Here is a 13,194-nt window from a genome sequence, read left to right on the forward strand (position 1 = left end):
ACACCAATAATGCCACATTTGCTCAGACCCTGGCATAGACACATTACACATACATGCTTCCCTTATTTGGCCACGGTACACCTAAGAACACATCCCAGGCACAAAGGCCTGCATGTGACCCGCATGACCGCAAGCACATGTGTGCATCCTGCCTTTCCAGCCTCTCAGATCCAGCCTGCATCCTTCTCGGAGCAGGTAAGGAAAGGGGACACCAGGAGGGAGCCCTGCATGCTGCATGCCTGTCACCGGCTGCTAAGTAGGGCACAGCAAGTATCACCCTTGAGGCCCTGGCCTCCCGCCCACCCGTCTGGCCATGTGCGCCAGTGGCCACAAACCCTGAATAATTCAGCCACTCACGTATTCCAGGGTGAGGAGGGCCCAGGCATCCTTGCCCCTCACCCCTGGGCGCCCCGCGCCCCGCTCCCACAATGCTGCAGCCCACACAGCACGGGGCACCCGGCGCCGGGGCCAGGGCCCCCCCAGCAGCCAGGCTGCCCCGGTCGCCATTGCCGGGCCGGCTAGCCACCCGCTCCCCGGGGCATCGTCTGCAGAGGCTGAGAAACACCCACCACCCCTGCATGCCCCGCCTACCCCAGGCGTCCCGGGGGAGTCTCCGGTGACCACCCCCCTCCACTGAGGGCCACCCAGCATCAGGCTCGCATTCCGCCATGAACGTGGTAGCCAGGCACGAGCTTGGCACCCTTCAGACAAGCCACCTGCCCTGCACTCCACAGGGGGCCCAGACAGGCTTCTAACTCAGCCCCTGATCCACCGTGTGACCTTCTAGGCCTCAGTTTCCTCACCATGCAATGAGGATGCTACAAGTTTGGTTCCTGAGCCCCTCATCCTTGGACAGTTCAGAATCCTGCAGCCCAGGGAACTGCCCGCAAGCAGCAACTCAGGAGAGGAACTCCATCCTGGGGGAGGGTCAGTAGGTGGCAAGAGAAACAGTATGGATGTGGATGTGGGGATGGGACAGGGTGGACAGCCAAGCCCTGAGGTCTTGTATTCAGACAAAATCTGTGAGGGGCTGCTGGGGACAGACGTGCCATCCAGACTAACCCAGAACTTAGGCTGCCCAGAGCACAGGCTAGGACAAGATCCCTTTCCTAAAGTGACAAGGAGAAGTTTCCAGAGTCTCTGTACTGTGCCTGCTCTGTACTGGCATCTCCTGGGGAGCCCAAAGGCTGTTCTCCTCAGATTACAGATGGGAAGACTGAGGCACAAGCAGGCAGCACCTCACCAGGGTCGTGAGGCTGTTTCTTGCCTCCGCTTCCAGGACAGAACCCCCAAGCTCTCCCTCTGACCTATGCCCTCATACCTTGTTCCACCAGCTTTTGGGGCCAACTTCTTCCCAGGGGCCCCCATGAGGCAGGCAATTGCCTCCAGGGCCCAGGAGGCAGGACTGGGGGCGGGTGAGCAGTGGTGGCCAGGGTCGATGGGCCTCCGCTGGCAGCCAGAAACAAGACCAGAGCAAACTCCAGGCTCTTGGCTTGGGCCTGGGCTCTGGGTCCTGGGTAACCTGGACAGGAGGCTGCAGGGCGGCAGGACGAACTCGCTGGAAAGCACTGAGTTTTTGCACCTGTGGCATGACCACAGCAAAACGCCCAGGGCCTGCTTGGCGCCGCTCACCCGCCTTGGGCAGGGGCCCTGGGGGCCCAGTAGGTGCCAAGGAGTCTGGGGCGCTGGGCAGTGTCCCCCAGCGGCGCCATGGTGGCCACGTGGCTCTCCTCTTTTCACAGGCGGCCAGTGGGTAGGAGAGGCTGAGCCTTAGCGCCTTCCGCTGTGGCGGGGAGTCTTTGGGAGGTGTCGGGGTTGAGGGCTCCGGCTCTGCTGGTGGTTGAAGGCCCTCCAGAGTGGCCTCTTCTTCTGGCTTCTCAGGGATCGAGCTGGCTGATTTTACCAACTGTCCAGGCCCTGGATCGTGGTGTCTAACCAGGAAGACATCAGTCAAGTCTGAGGCTGGGTCCTCAGGTTGGGAAGCCGGGGCCGGCACAGGGCCCACATACTGGAGGAAGGGGTTTTCCGGTACAGGGGGTGGCCTGGAAAAGCCACGGTGGCTGCCTGCACCTCCTGGCCAGGGCGAGGGGGGTCGCTGGGTGGGAGGCACATCCACATCCCAGCTGGGGGCCAGTGGGGGCACCATCCAGGGTGTCTCTGAGTCCTCGGGCTCCCTCTGGCTCTCCTGGGGCTCAGGGGCTGCTACTGCCCCCACGGGCCAGGACCCAGCCCCAGGAGGCCGATGAAAGGGCTGGCGCACCCGCGGCTTCACAGCCCTGGTGGGCGGCTCACTTCGGCGGCGCCATGTGTGCGGGAGGCGCGAGGGCAGGTTGAGTGATCGGAATCGGGAGCCGTGGCCCAACAGAGGAGGCGGCGAGGGTGGCCGCGGGGAGCCCAGCACCGGTGAGCGGGGTGGGCCCAGGCGCCCAGAGATGCGGCGCGGAGACTGGGGCTCCCGGAGCGAGTGGGGCCGGCGGGGCGGGGGCGAGAAGGGAGGCTGGAAGGGTCGGGTGCGCAGGGATGGCTGAGGGGACGGTCCCCCCATGGGTGAGCGGTAGCCCAGCCCAGGCAGGCTCCTCAGGGAGGGCTGGGGCGAGGGCCGCGGGGGCCAGGGGATGCCAAAGGCTGCAGGTCGCTGGTGGGACCCTCTGAAGGAGGGCCGGCGGCCGGGGAAGGCCAGCAGGTTGGGGGGCGCCTCCGGGGCCACAGGAGGGGGCTCCACGAAGCCCCACCAGCTGGTGGAGGGCGTGAGGGGCACGTGAGCTGGGGCGGCCCAGGGCGGCGGGTGCCTGCGGACAGAGCCGTAGGGCGACACGGGCCGGGGCAGGCCGGATAGGGTCGGAGCAAAGGGTGGGGCAGGCGGGGTCCCGGGGCCGGCGCTGGGGGGCCGCCGGGTGGCCGGCGGGGGGAGGAGCGCGCTCCAGTGGGAGGGTGGCCGGGGCGCGGGCGGAGGTGCAGGTGCAGGTGCAGGTGCGGGCGCGGGCGCGGGCGAGGGCGGCCGGTGGGAGTTGTTGTTGTTGCGCGTCCGCGCCCCGGCCCTCCGGAGCACGATGGGCGTGCTGGGCCGCTCGGGGTCCATGCCCGCCAGCTTGTAGCCGAAGCGCTTGTAGGCCGCCTCCCGGACCGCGGGGCCTCCCAGCCGCGCCTTCTGGCTGCTCCTGAGACGCGGGATGGGCTTTTTTTCCGACAGCGTCTTTTTGAGGAACCTGGCCAGGGAGGTGGCCGGGCGAGGCGGGGGGCGGCCGAACTCAGGGCCGAAGCCCAGGCCCCGGTGGGCGCCGAAGGCCGACAGGGCGCGCTGCAGGTTGCGCTGGCGCGGGGTGAGGAAGCCCCAAAAGGGGTGCGCGTAGGGCCCCGAGGGCCCGGGGGGCATCTCCTCCTCGTCCTCGTCCTCGTCCGCGTCCCCCAAGGGCAGAGGGATGTCCAGGGAGGGCGGCAGGGACACGTCCAGCTTCTCCTTCCCGAACAGCTTCACCTGGGGCCGCGGGAAGAGGCGGAACCTGCGGATGAGGGAGAGCTTGGACCTGGCAGGCTTGTCCATGCCCTGCTGCTCGAAGAAGGCGGCGCTGGGCAGGCGGAAGGAGGTGCTCTGCCGCTCGCCACCCGCCTCCTCCGGCTCCTCCAGCTCCGCGATGTCATCCATGGGGTGGGCGTACGGGTTGTGGGGCGACAGGATGGGCGGCGGCACCCACGGGTACCCGAGGGCCGGCTCCTCTGCGTAAAGGTAGGGCACTTCTGGAGCGTAGATGGCCTGGTCGCCGCCACCATAGATGCCCTCGGCGTAGGGGATGCCGTAGGGGGCGCCAAAGGGCACCCCTTGCGGGTCCAAATAGGGCGCGTCGTACGGCAGGTCGTAGGGCGGGTATGGCGCCTCATAAGGTAGGTAGGGGTCCAGGTAGTAGCCGCGAGGGTACAGATCGCCCTGGTAGCCGTCGTAGTAGCTGTAGGGGGACGCGTACCCCGCCGGGGGCGCGTACGGGGGCTCATAATCGTCGTAACCGTAGCCGTAGGGGTAGGCAGGGTGGTAGGGGCCGCTGTAATAGTCCGGGTGGTAGTACTCGTAGGGGTCCCCGGGCGGGTACCCGTGGGGGTGGTCTCCGTGGGGCGGCCAGGCGGGGCCGTAGGGGCCGTAGCGGCCGTAGGGGCCGTAGCCCACGTAGGGCTCCTGCTCCTCCTCGTACTGGTAGAGCGACTGGCGGTCGTACAAGTCGTCGCCCTCGCGGTGGTAGTCATAGTACTCGCCCAGGTCCTGGAAGCCCTCGAGCCCGTACAGCGACCTGCGGGAGCCCGAGGGCCGGAACGGGGCCTCGTCCTCGAAGGGCAGGAAGCCCACGGGCTCGCCCGACGCGTAGATGCTGCGGCTGCGCGGGAACCTGCGGAGGCGGCCCCCGTGCCGCAGGATCTCGGCGCCCGACGGGAAGGGCAGCTTGCGGGAGCCCACGCGGGAGTCCCCGCGGTTGAGCCAGGCGTCCAGCGTGGCCTGCTCGCTGCCGGACTCCTCGGCCTTTTTGAGGAGGAATTTCTTGGTGAGCCAGTTGATGGCCGTGGACGCCTTGCTGAGCGACTGTGCGCGCGGCCGCAGGCGGCCGTAGCCGCGCCGGCCCGGGAAGCGGATGACCATGAAGGACGGCTTCTTGCCCTTCATCGCCCGCTTCTTCTTGCCCACGCGCATCTGCGTCATGAGCTTGGACGTAGACTTGAGCACGGTGCGCGCCTTCTTCTTGCGCTTGGTCTTCTGTGGGCCAGTGTGCAGGCCCCAGAAGAAGGCCGAGGCGCTCCGGAACTGGCCCTTCTTGGAGATCTTGGGCGTGCGGTCCCGGAAGCCCATGAACAGCCGCGACGTTCCCTTCAGGCTCCGTTTGGGCTTCTCCGGCTCCGGCGCCTTCTTCCCCTTTTTCCCTTTCTTGGCTTTCTTCTCATCCTCTTCCTCCTTTGCCATGGTGGCTGCCTGCACCCCGCCGGGCTACAGCCCGGTCACAAGCTTTTGGACTTGGAGACAAAGGGACACGCCGAGTCTCCTGCCCGCTGCTGGACGTGCAGCCTCCTCCGGCTGGGAGCAACCAGGACTGGTCTGGGTGGCCTGGGGAGGGACAGCCAAGCTTCTTCTGGCTGTGACCAGAATCCGGGAGGGTGGATCCATAATTCATCTCCTCCAGAGCCGCCTTGGGTTTCACCCGAGCACTGCTGGAAAGTGCACGGGTGTTGTTTACTGGGGAGCAGAGGAGGCCAGGCCCAGGCCTGTCCTGGGGGTGAACATCTTGGACTTAGCATTGCCGTGAGGACCACTGTGCTGATGGGTCAAACCCACCCTGTGCCTCAGCCGCCTCAGCCCACCGAAGTGAATGCTTGGGTCACTGCTACTTCAACAGAGGGAGACTCCAAGCCCCAGAACGGGGAAGCCACCTGTTGGAAACTACCTAGCACATGTGTGCTGGCTGGGCCAGAGGGGAGCCACATCTCCTGAGCCAGGGTGGGATGTTCAAAGCCCCCCCAGGTACCTTGGAGGGGAACCTTGGACCCACCAGGGCCTGGGCAAGGGAGGAGGGAAGTGGGCAGAGCAGGTGTCCAGGGCTGCGGTCAGTGTAACCAGAGCTGGCTACCTCTCTGGAACATGAATAATGCATTGGGGAGAACCGGGCCACCAGCTCAGAAGGCAGGACAAGGTGGGGGCATCTTAGTGGAACTCCAGCAGGGCCTTGTAAAGCCCTCATGCTAGGGGGCCAGGGTAGCAGAAACGGAGGGTATATCAGTCCTGGCTCTGACTCCTAGCTCTGCCAATGACTGGCTATGTGGCCTCAGAAAATCCCTTTATCCTCTCTGGGCCTCAGTTTCCTCATCCGTTGGATGGGAGTGATAAGCCATGCCCTGTTTCCTTTGTGGGGAAGCAAGACTTGATAGAGCTGCTGGGTAGTGTAAGTGGCTGGAGATGCCACACGTGTGGCTTGTGTCTTGGGATGCTTACCCAGCCCTGGCCTCTCCCAGTTTCTGCCCTTACTGAGAAGGCAGTGTTCACATGGCCCCTGCCTTGTCTGGGTGCAGCTGACTGCTCCACAATGGACCTTTGACCCAAGGCCAGGCATCCACTGTCTGGCCAGTGACCAGTCCACTTTTGAGACTCAGCACCATAAGTGGTAGGGGCTGTTGCTTGTTGGAGTGGATGTGTGTGGGTGTTGGGGGATGTGAACTCAGAGGCAGCAGCTCTGGGACCCGAGGCCTCAGGTCCTCTTACCCTCTCTGCCCAGAGATCAAGGATCAGGACATACAGGACTCAGAATGGCTGAAGACAGATCTTCAGTTCATGTTGGGTGAAGGCAGGGGCTTAAGTGAGCTGACCTCAGAGCCTGGGCCTTCAAGGAGTTCTGGGCTTGAAGGCCCTTCTTCAACCAGTGGGCAAGCCAGACAACCAGTCAGGCCTCCATGCATCAGGCACAGAGGCCTCCACAGTGCTTCTCTCTGAGAGGCCAATAGAGGTCGCCCAGGCCAGTCCCTGCTTGGGCCTCCCACCGCATTCTTCAGCCGCCTGGCCCCTGTCCCTCAAGGTGCTGTAACAAGAACGCATTTGCTTGTTCATTCTTACATCCCTTCAGAAGTTTTTTTTTTTTTTTTTTTTTTTTTAAAGATTTTACTTATTCATGAGAGACCCAGAGAAAGGCAGAGACATCCTGAGTCAGAGGCAGGAGCTCAACCACTGAGCCACCCAGGTGTCCCTTGCTCAGAAGTATTTGTTGAAAACCTGCTATAGGCCAGTCCTGGGTGTATAGCTATGAAGGAAACAGAAAAACCCTGCCCTGGTGGAGTTGATGTATAAGGGTGGGGGGGATTGTCAGCAAACAAGGAAAATAAGAGCTATAATTGGTCAGATAGTGATGAGCGCTGTTGGTTAAAATAAAGCAGGGAAGGGGTGTGTGTGTGCAACACCGAGTAAGGATTGGGAGAGGTGACACTGGGAAGTAACACGGGATGAGAGCTGCAAAAAGTGGGGGAGGGAGCCCTGGGGGAAGCAGGAGGGCCTGGTGTGATGGAAGCACAGCAAGACCAGTGTGACCAGAGTGCGGTGAGAGGCCAAGGTGGGAGGGGAGGTCAGAGGTCAGGGTGAGGACTCAGCTTTGACAGCAAGTGAGGACGGGCGCTGTGGGAGCATTGCAGCAGAGAAGGGGTGGAATTTGACCTCAGTCTTCCCAGGACCCCTCTAGCTGCCTCAGGAGGACAGAGCCCGAGGAGTGAGGGCAGAACGGGACACAGGTGTGGAAGCCCCTGCATGGCGGTCCAGGTGAGCGGCACCAGGGGCCTGGCCCCAGCTAGAGGCAGCAGAGCTGAAGGGAAGCGGTGGGATACTGGGATATTTTGCAGGCAGAGCCAACAGGCTTACAGGTACCTCCAAGGTCTTCTTCCTGAACAAGGGGAAGGATGGAGATGCCATTGGCTGACCAAGGAAGATGACAGGCAGAGCAAGTAGACGAGGAGTGGCCAGACGTCAGCTTTGCACGTGTTTCAGGTGTCCACTGGGCATTGCCAGGGGGCTGGGGGGTGCACTGCAGAGATCAGGACTGACCACTTAGGGCATCAGTGGCATCTAGGTGGTGCTGAAGGACAGTTCTTGAGGATGACGCCAGGGAGTAGAAGCCATGAACTCCAGGCTGCCCTGCTGGGGACAGGAGGTGGCTGAGGGGGAGGGCAGCTGCAGCCCATGTGCACAGGGGTCGGGGTCAGGTTAGTTGAGGATGGAGAGCTGACCGCTGGATGCAGCTCCATGGAGCTAAAAATGTGGTCCCAGTGGAATGATGGGAGCGAGGGTGGCCACAGCCTGATGGGAAACGGTTCAAGGAAGACAGGAATGTGGTGGTCACAGGACGTACATAACATGCCCGTGAACGTATCGAACTCTAGTGCATCATACACACTTCGGTAGGTGAATAATACGGTGTGTGGATTATATCTCAAAGCTGTTACAAAAGAAGGAAGAGGAGGCACCTGGGGGGCTCAATTGGTTAAGCATCTGCTTTCGGCTTAGGTCATGATCCCAAGGTCCTGCTCTCCCTGTACTCCTCCCCCAGCTTGTGATCTCTCTCACACTCTCTAATAAATAAATAAAAATATTTTTTTTAAAAAAAGGAAGACGGACAGAGGGAGGAGCCTGCTGCTGCGAATCCATTCTACAGAGCCCCCTGTGCACCTGGGAAAGGTGTACACAGCAAGCTACTCATTGCTATACACACTGTGGTGTATTCCACGCTGGAGTACTACACAGCCATAAAAAACAACATAGAAGGTCTCTTGTGTTTGGGTAGAGGATGACCCCTAAAATCTAATGATTGGAGCATGGTGCAGAACAGTGTTGTCTACAGTACATGCCTAGGCCTGCCTTCTTGTAACAAGTGTTTTTGTCAGGGTGGTGGGAGGAAGAATCTAAGCTATTATTTGCTTTTATTTACATGTAGAAATCCTGGGAACGATATTCAGGAAATTGATGAAAATGGTTATCTGACTGTAAACCTTTCTGTACCAGCATGAGTACACTGCTGAACCACCCAAGTGCATTTCTGATTCAAACAAACAACAACAACAAAAAAAATAGCATTTGAAAAGTGAAAATGGAAAAAAGGAATTGGAAACAGTGAGTGGAAATACCCCTTTAGAGGAGGAATGATGTCAGTCTGAGACCACAAGATCCAATCCCCGTCTCCCAGCTCCATGTGACTTTTGAGGAAACTGAGGCCAGGGAGAGTGGGCAGGGTGGGTTCGGGGGCTAAGGGACATGTCCCAGAGCCATACCCTTTATCTGCCCTACGTGGAGGGTCCTTGGTTCTGAGGAAGAGATTGGCATTCAGATAGGTGAAGCCTATTGCAGGAGGGCTCACGGTGCCCAGAGGAGCCCAGCAGATGTGAAGCGGGGTGGCTCAGAGCTCTGGGTTGGTCCCGTTCCTGTCCTGTCCTGGATCTAACCACTGTGAGTCGTGCAGCCTCTGCCCCTAGGACTCCTTACCTGTCAGCATGAGTGCTAATAGCATCTCCGACTTGCGGGGCTCACGGAAGCATTTACTGCAAGGGCCTGGCACAGCGCCTAGCCAGGAATAAACTGCCGTTATCATGGCATCATTGTTACAGACAGCTGGTCCTGTCTGCTCTGGGCAGGTGGTCTGGGTGGCTGCTGGCAGCAGGGCCTGCTGGCCCTTTCTGGTCTCAGGTGCCCAGGCTTCCCCCCATCAACCAGGGCTATCTTTTCTCCTATGGGTTTGGGTCCCCTCTCCCTCTCAGTGTCCCCAGCCTCTGCAGCAGGCACAGGGGCTCTCAGGGATCCATCCATTCACTCCTCAATATTGGCTGTGTATCTACTCTGTGCCAGCCACTGTGTTGGGTGCTCGGGGCTCACATAAGTGAGTGGACCCAGCCACAGTCTCTGTGCTCATGGAACTCCCAATGTCACAGGGACATGAGCTTTAAGCAGTGAGCCACACCAAAGGGGAAACTGCTAGCCACGAGAAGAGCTCTGAAGGCCAGGCCACAACCCGAGTGGGCAAACAGTGGATTGGAAGACCATAAAGTTGCCCCTGACTAGATGACCCTGAGCCAAGATCTGAAGGATGAGAGGGAGCTAATCAAATGAGAGAGGGAACAGTGTTCCAGGAAGATGGAATAGCATGTGGAAAGACCAAGTGGTAAAAGGGGGCAAAGGGACACAGAGCAGGTGAAGTAGCCAGGATGGCAGGAAGAACCTGCCCCATGAGACCTGGAAGCTGGGGTGGAACTTTGGTCTCTATTGCTAAAGTAGTGGGAAGCCTTGGGAGGGTTTTAGGCTATGTCAGGAGTGCTATGACCACATATGCATTTTGAAAATAACAAAAATAAGCAACAGTGGCAAGTTTTACTCTGTACCAGGCTTGGTCCTAAATGGTTTGCTCTAATGTCTCACTAGATTTGCACAATATGTAAGGTGGGAACTGCTATTCCCATTTTATTGACGAACGGCTCCGGATTAGAGAGGTTCCATCACTCAGCAGAGAACCCCCAGCGAGGAAGTGAGGACTACCAGGCCACACAGCATTCATTCAACCCTCACTACAACCTTGGGAAATAGGTATTATTCTTCCTGCTTCATAGGTAGGGAGAAGGCCCAGAGAGGAGCAGCAAGTTGCCCGAGGCCACACAGCCTGAAATTGGATTCGAGCTTGGATAGTCTGGCTCCAGAGTGTCCATGCTTTCAACCACTGCCTCACGTTGCTTATTGGAAAAGCCGTTGGGCTGCCATGTGGCAAAGGCTGGGGAGGGAATGCCCAGTGGAGGCAGGAACAGAGAGGACAGTGGCTCAGTCTGGGACAGCTGTGACACAGAGTGCAATTGACACATTCAGTGAGGGGGCTATGTGGTGGCTGGGGTGAAGGTGGAGCCGGGGGGACCCTCGGGTTGGCTTGGTAAAGCTGCACGAAGTGGGGAATCATTCTCTAAGATGAGCAGGTGAGGTGGGAATCTGACAGGTTTGTTCTAGGACAGGGTCAGCTGGGGGCATGTCCAGATGAGGAGTCAGGGAAATTTAGATTCACAGGTCAGATGAGAGAGGCAGTGGGCGGGGGTGAGCCTGTGTAGGAGGCTCCAGCCCTGATGACAGTGTGAGGCTGCACTGTGAACCAATCTTGCTGTGGTTAGAGGTAAATGTGGTTAGAAATGGTCACTGCTGGAACACCTGGGTGGCTCAGTGGTTGAGCATCTGCCTTTGGCTCAGGGCATGATCCCGGAGTCCTGGGATCGAGTCCCACATTGGGCTCCCTGCATGAAGCCTGCTTCTTTCTCTGCCTGTGTCTCTGCCTCTCTCTGTGTCTCTCATGAATAAATAAATAAAATGAAAGAAGAAAGAAAGAAAGAAAGAAAGAAAGAAAGAAAGAAAGAAAGAAAGAAAGAAAGAAAGAAAGAAAGAAAGAGAGAAAATAAAAGAAGTCACTGTTTAGCAATGGGGGGGGGGGGGAGGCATCAGGCCAGGGCAGGAGGTGTCTGGGCAGCATGTTGGTAAGAATTGGTGGGTGAGGAGGTTGACAGGGAGGGGTACTTGGAGAAGCTAAGCCACAAAAAGGAGGTGGCCACAGGGAACGACATGTCCAGGGGCTCATAATTCTTTCAGTAGACGAGGCGCACAGACAAAAGGCTGTGCGAGTGTGCTGTGAGCCTGTGAGCCGAGGAGAGAGGCCTCTGGAGAAACCAACCCTGCCACCATTTTGATCTCGGACTTCCAGCCTCCAGAACAGCAAGGAAATTAATTTCTGTTGTTGCCTGCAATACTTTGTTAGGGAGGCATGAGCAAACTAGTACAGATTAGTTGGCAAATCAATGGGACAGACCAGAGAGAGAAAGAGGAATTGATTTAGAGAAACTGAGGTCGAGTCATCCATGCAATGTGAAGGCCCTGAGGAAGTGGCCTGGACTCAGCCTCTCAATCATGGAGAATTGGGTGCATGCAGAGAAACAGGTTGTGTTGGGAGCAGATGAATTTCTCAGCTGGGGTTCCAAGGGAGCAGAGGTGGTTGGAAGAGCTGGTGAGGGAGCACCTGAGACCCTCCCCAACAGGAGGTGTGAGCCCCCCCAGCACTGCTCCTGGGGCCAGGTCAGAGGGGATCTGTAAGGCAGATGAGCTTTGGCAGGAGGGATTCTTGCCAAAGGAGGTTTTGGAAATGAGGAAGCGTAGAATTTAAACTGAAGAGGAGGGACAGGGAGACAGACACAGCCGCGGATGAATATTCATGCCCTGGGCTCCTTTGCACCGGAGGCTTGTAAAGCTGCAGGCTGGGCCCTCTGGGAACACAGCCCTGTGGTCTGTGGAAGGGCAGAGTGAGGGCAAGTGAGGGCGTGGGTATTACTGACCCTCGTGAAAACAGGCTATCTGAGCAGAAAGGGATGAGCCTCCCCGCAGAGAAGGAGGCTCAGGGAGGATGAGCGGTGGAAACAGGCTGGCCATCTGGTGGGGCCCAACGCTTGGTGCTCGCCCTGGTGGGATGGGGAAGGAACCTCCGGGGGCACTTGGGGCTTCTAAGCCCCGAGGATACCTCCTCGAGCACGAGGCACGGCAAGCTGCCAGTTCACGTTGACCGGTATGCACGGCATGTGGTTCCTTCAGCTCTCATGCAGGCCTACCCAGTATAACCATGCCAGCTGCCCATCCAGGAAACCAAACCTTCGACAGAGATACACATTGCCCCAATCTATGGACACACACACCCGGCCCAGGAAAGAGTCCATCCATAGTGAGGAACATGGTGGCCCAGTGCCCGGAGACTGACAATGCCTGCTCAGACCCCATACTGCCTGAGGATCTCTGGCCTCGTCTCCCACCCTTTCCCAGCCAGCTTGGCAGCCAGACAGAATCAGCCTGGACCTGATGCTCTGTGAACACGGGGCTCTTCCCTGCCTGTAAGGCAAGTGGGAGTGACCATCACCCTGGCATAAACCCTTACTTAGGACCTCATGGCTGGGCCTGGTGGCAGCTGGCAGAAGGGCTGAGGTAAGCCACTGAGCATCCGCCCATCACTAAGAGGGGAACTACATGGGCATCATGCCCGATTTAAGGATGAAGAAACTGAGGCCCAGGGAAGCACCTCACTGTGAGTTAGGCGCAAGGCCCAGCTCCGCCACTGCCCCCTCCCTTCCTCGCCTCCCTACAGCCTTGGGAGAGGTACTCATGGCAGACCCCAAGGGCCCAGGGCCAGGGTCTTCTTACCTGGGTCCCGTGGCCTGCTCCCTGCCTGCATGCCGCCCAATGGGGGTCCTGTGGCTGGCCCCAGGAGCATGACCAGCCCAGCAGAGCGGCTCAGCATTGCAGGGAAGGGAGGCCCAGCCCACCACGCTGACCGCCTGGGGCCCTATGTATATTTAATGATGTCTATTATTCCTGTTTTGTCTCAGGAAAGGAGCCTCAGCAGCTGACAGAGGAGCCAGGAACAGCCTGGAAAGCTGGGCAGTGGGCCTGCTCCACACTCCAGCTGGACCTGAAGACCCCCAGGGGAGCCCTCTACTCCAGCCCAGTGCCTGCTAGCCCCACAAAACCTGTTACGATTCACTCCTATATGGCACACTTCCTCCAGGAAGCCACCCCGGGACTCGGAAGCCCCAGCTGGGATTCAAATCCAGGCTCCGCACTTACAGCTGTGTAAGCCCAGGGCAAGCTCCTGCCCCTGGAGAACAAGCTGCTGTGGAGACGGCCCCGCACCAACC

The 13,194-nt window shown here is 59.2% G+C and overlaps 1 protein-coding gene across 1 annotated transcript in view; it reads right to left on the minus strand.

Moving 5' to 3' along the window:
• The window catches only part of MYO15A (myosin XVA), a 50,899-nt gene extending 45,960 nt beyond the window's left edge, over positions 1-4,939 (minus strand). The window contains exon 1 of the mRNA XM_072730537.1: positions 1,322-4,939. Coding sequence (XP_072586638.1) covers positions 1,322-4,939 — 3,618 coding nt within the window. The remainder of the gene's footprint in view (positions 1-1,321) is intronic.
• Between the last annotated feature and the right edge of the window lie 8,255 nt (positions 4,940-13,194).

Source organism: Vulpes vulpes, chromosome 12 (genome assembly GCF_048418805.1).
Source record: "Vulpes vulpes isolate BD-2025 chromosome 12, VulVul3, whole genome shotgun sequence".
Taxonomy (NCBI): Eukaryota; Metazoa; Chordata; class Mammalia; order Carnivora; family Canidae; genus Vulpes; species Vulpes vulpes.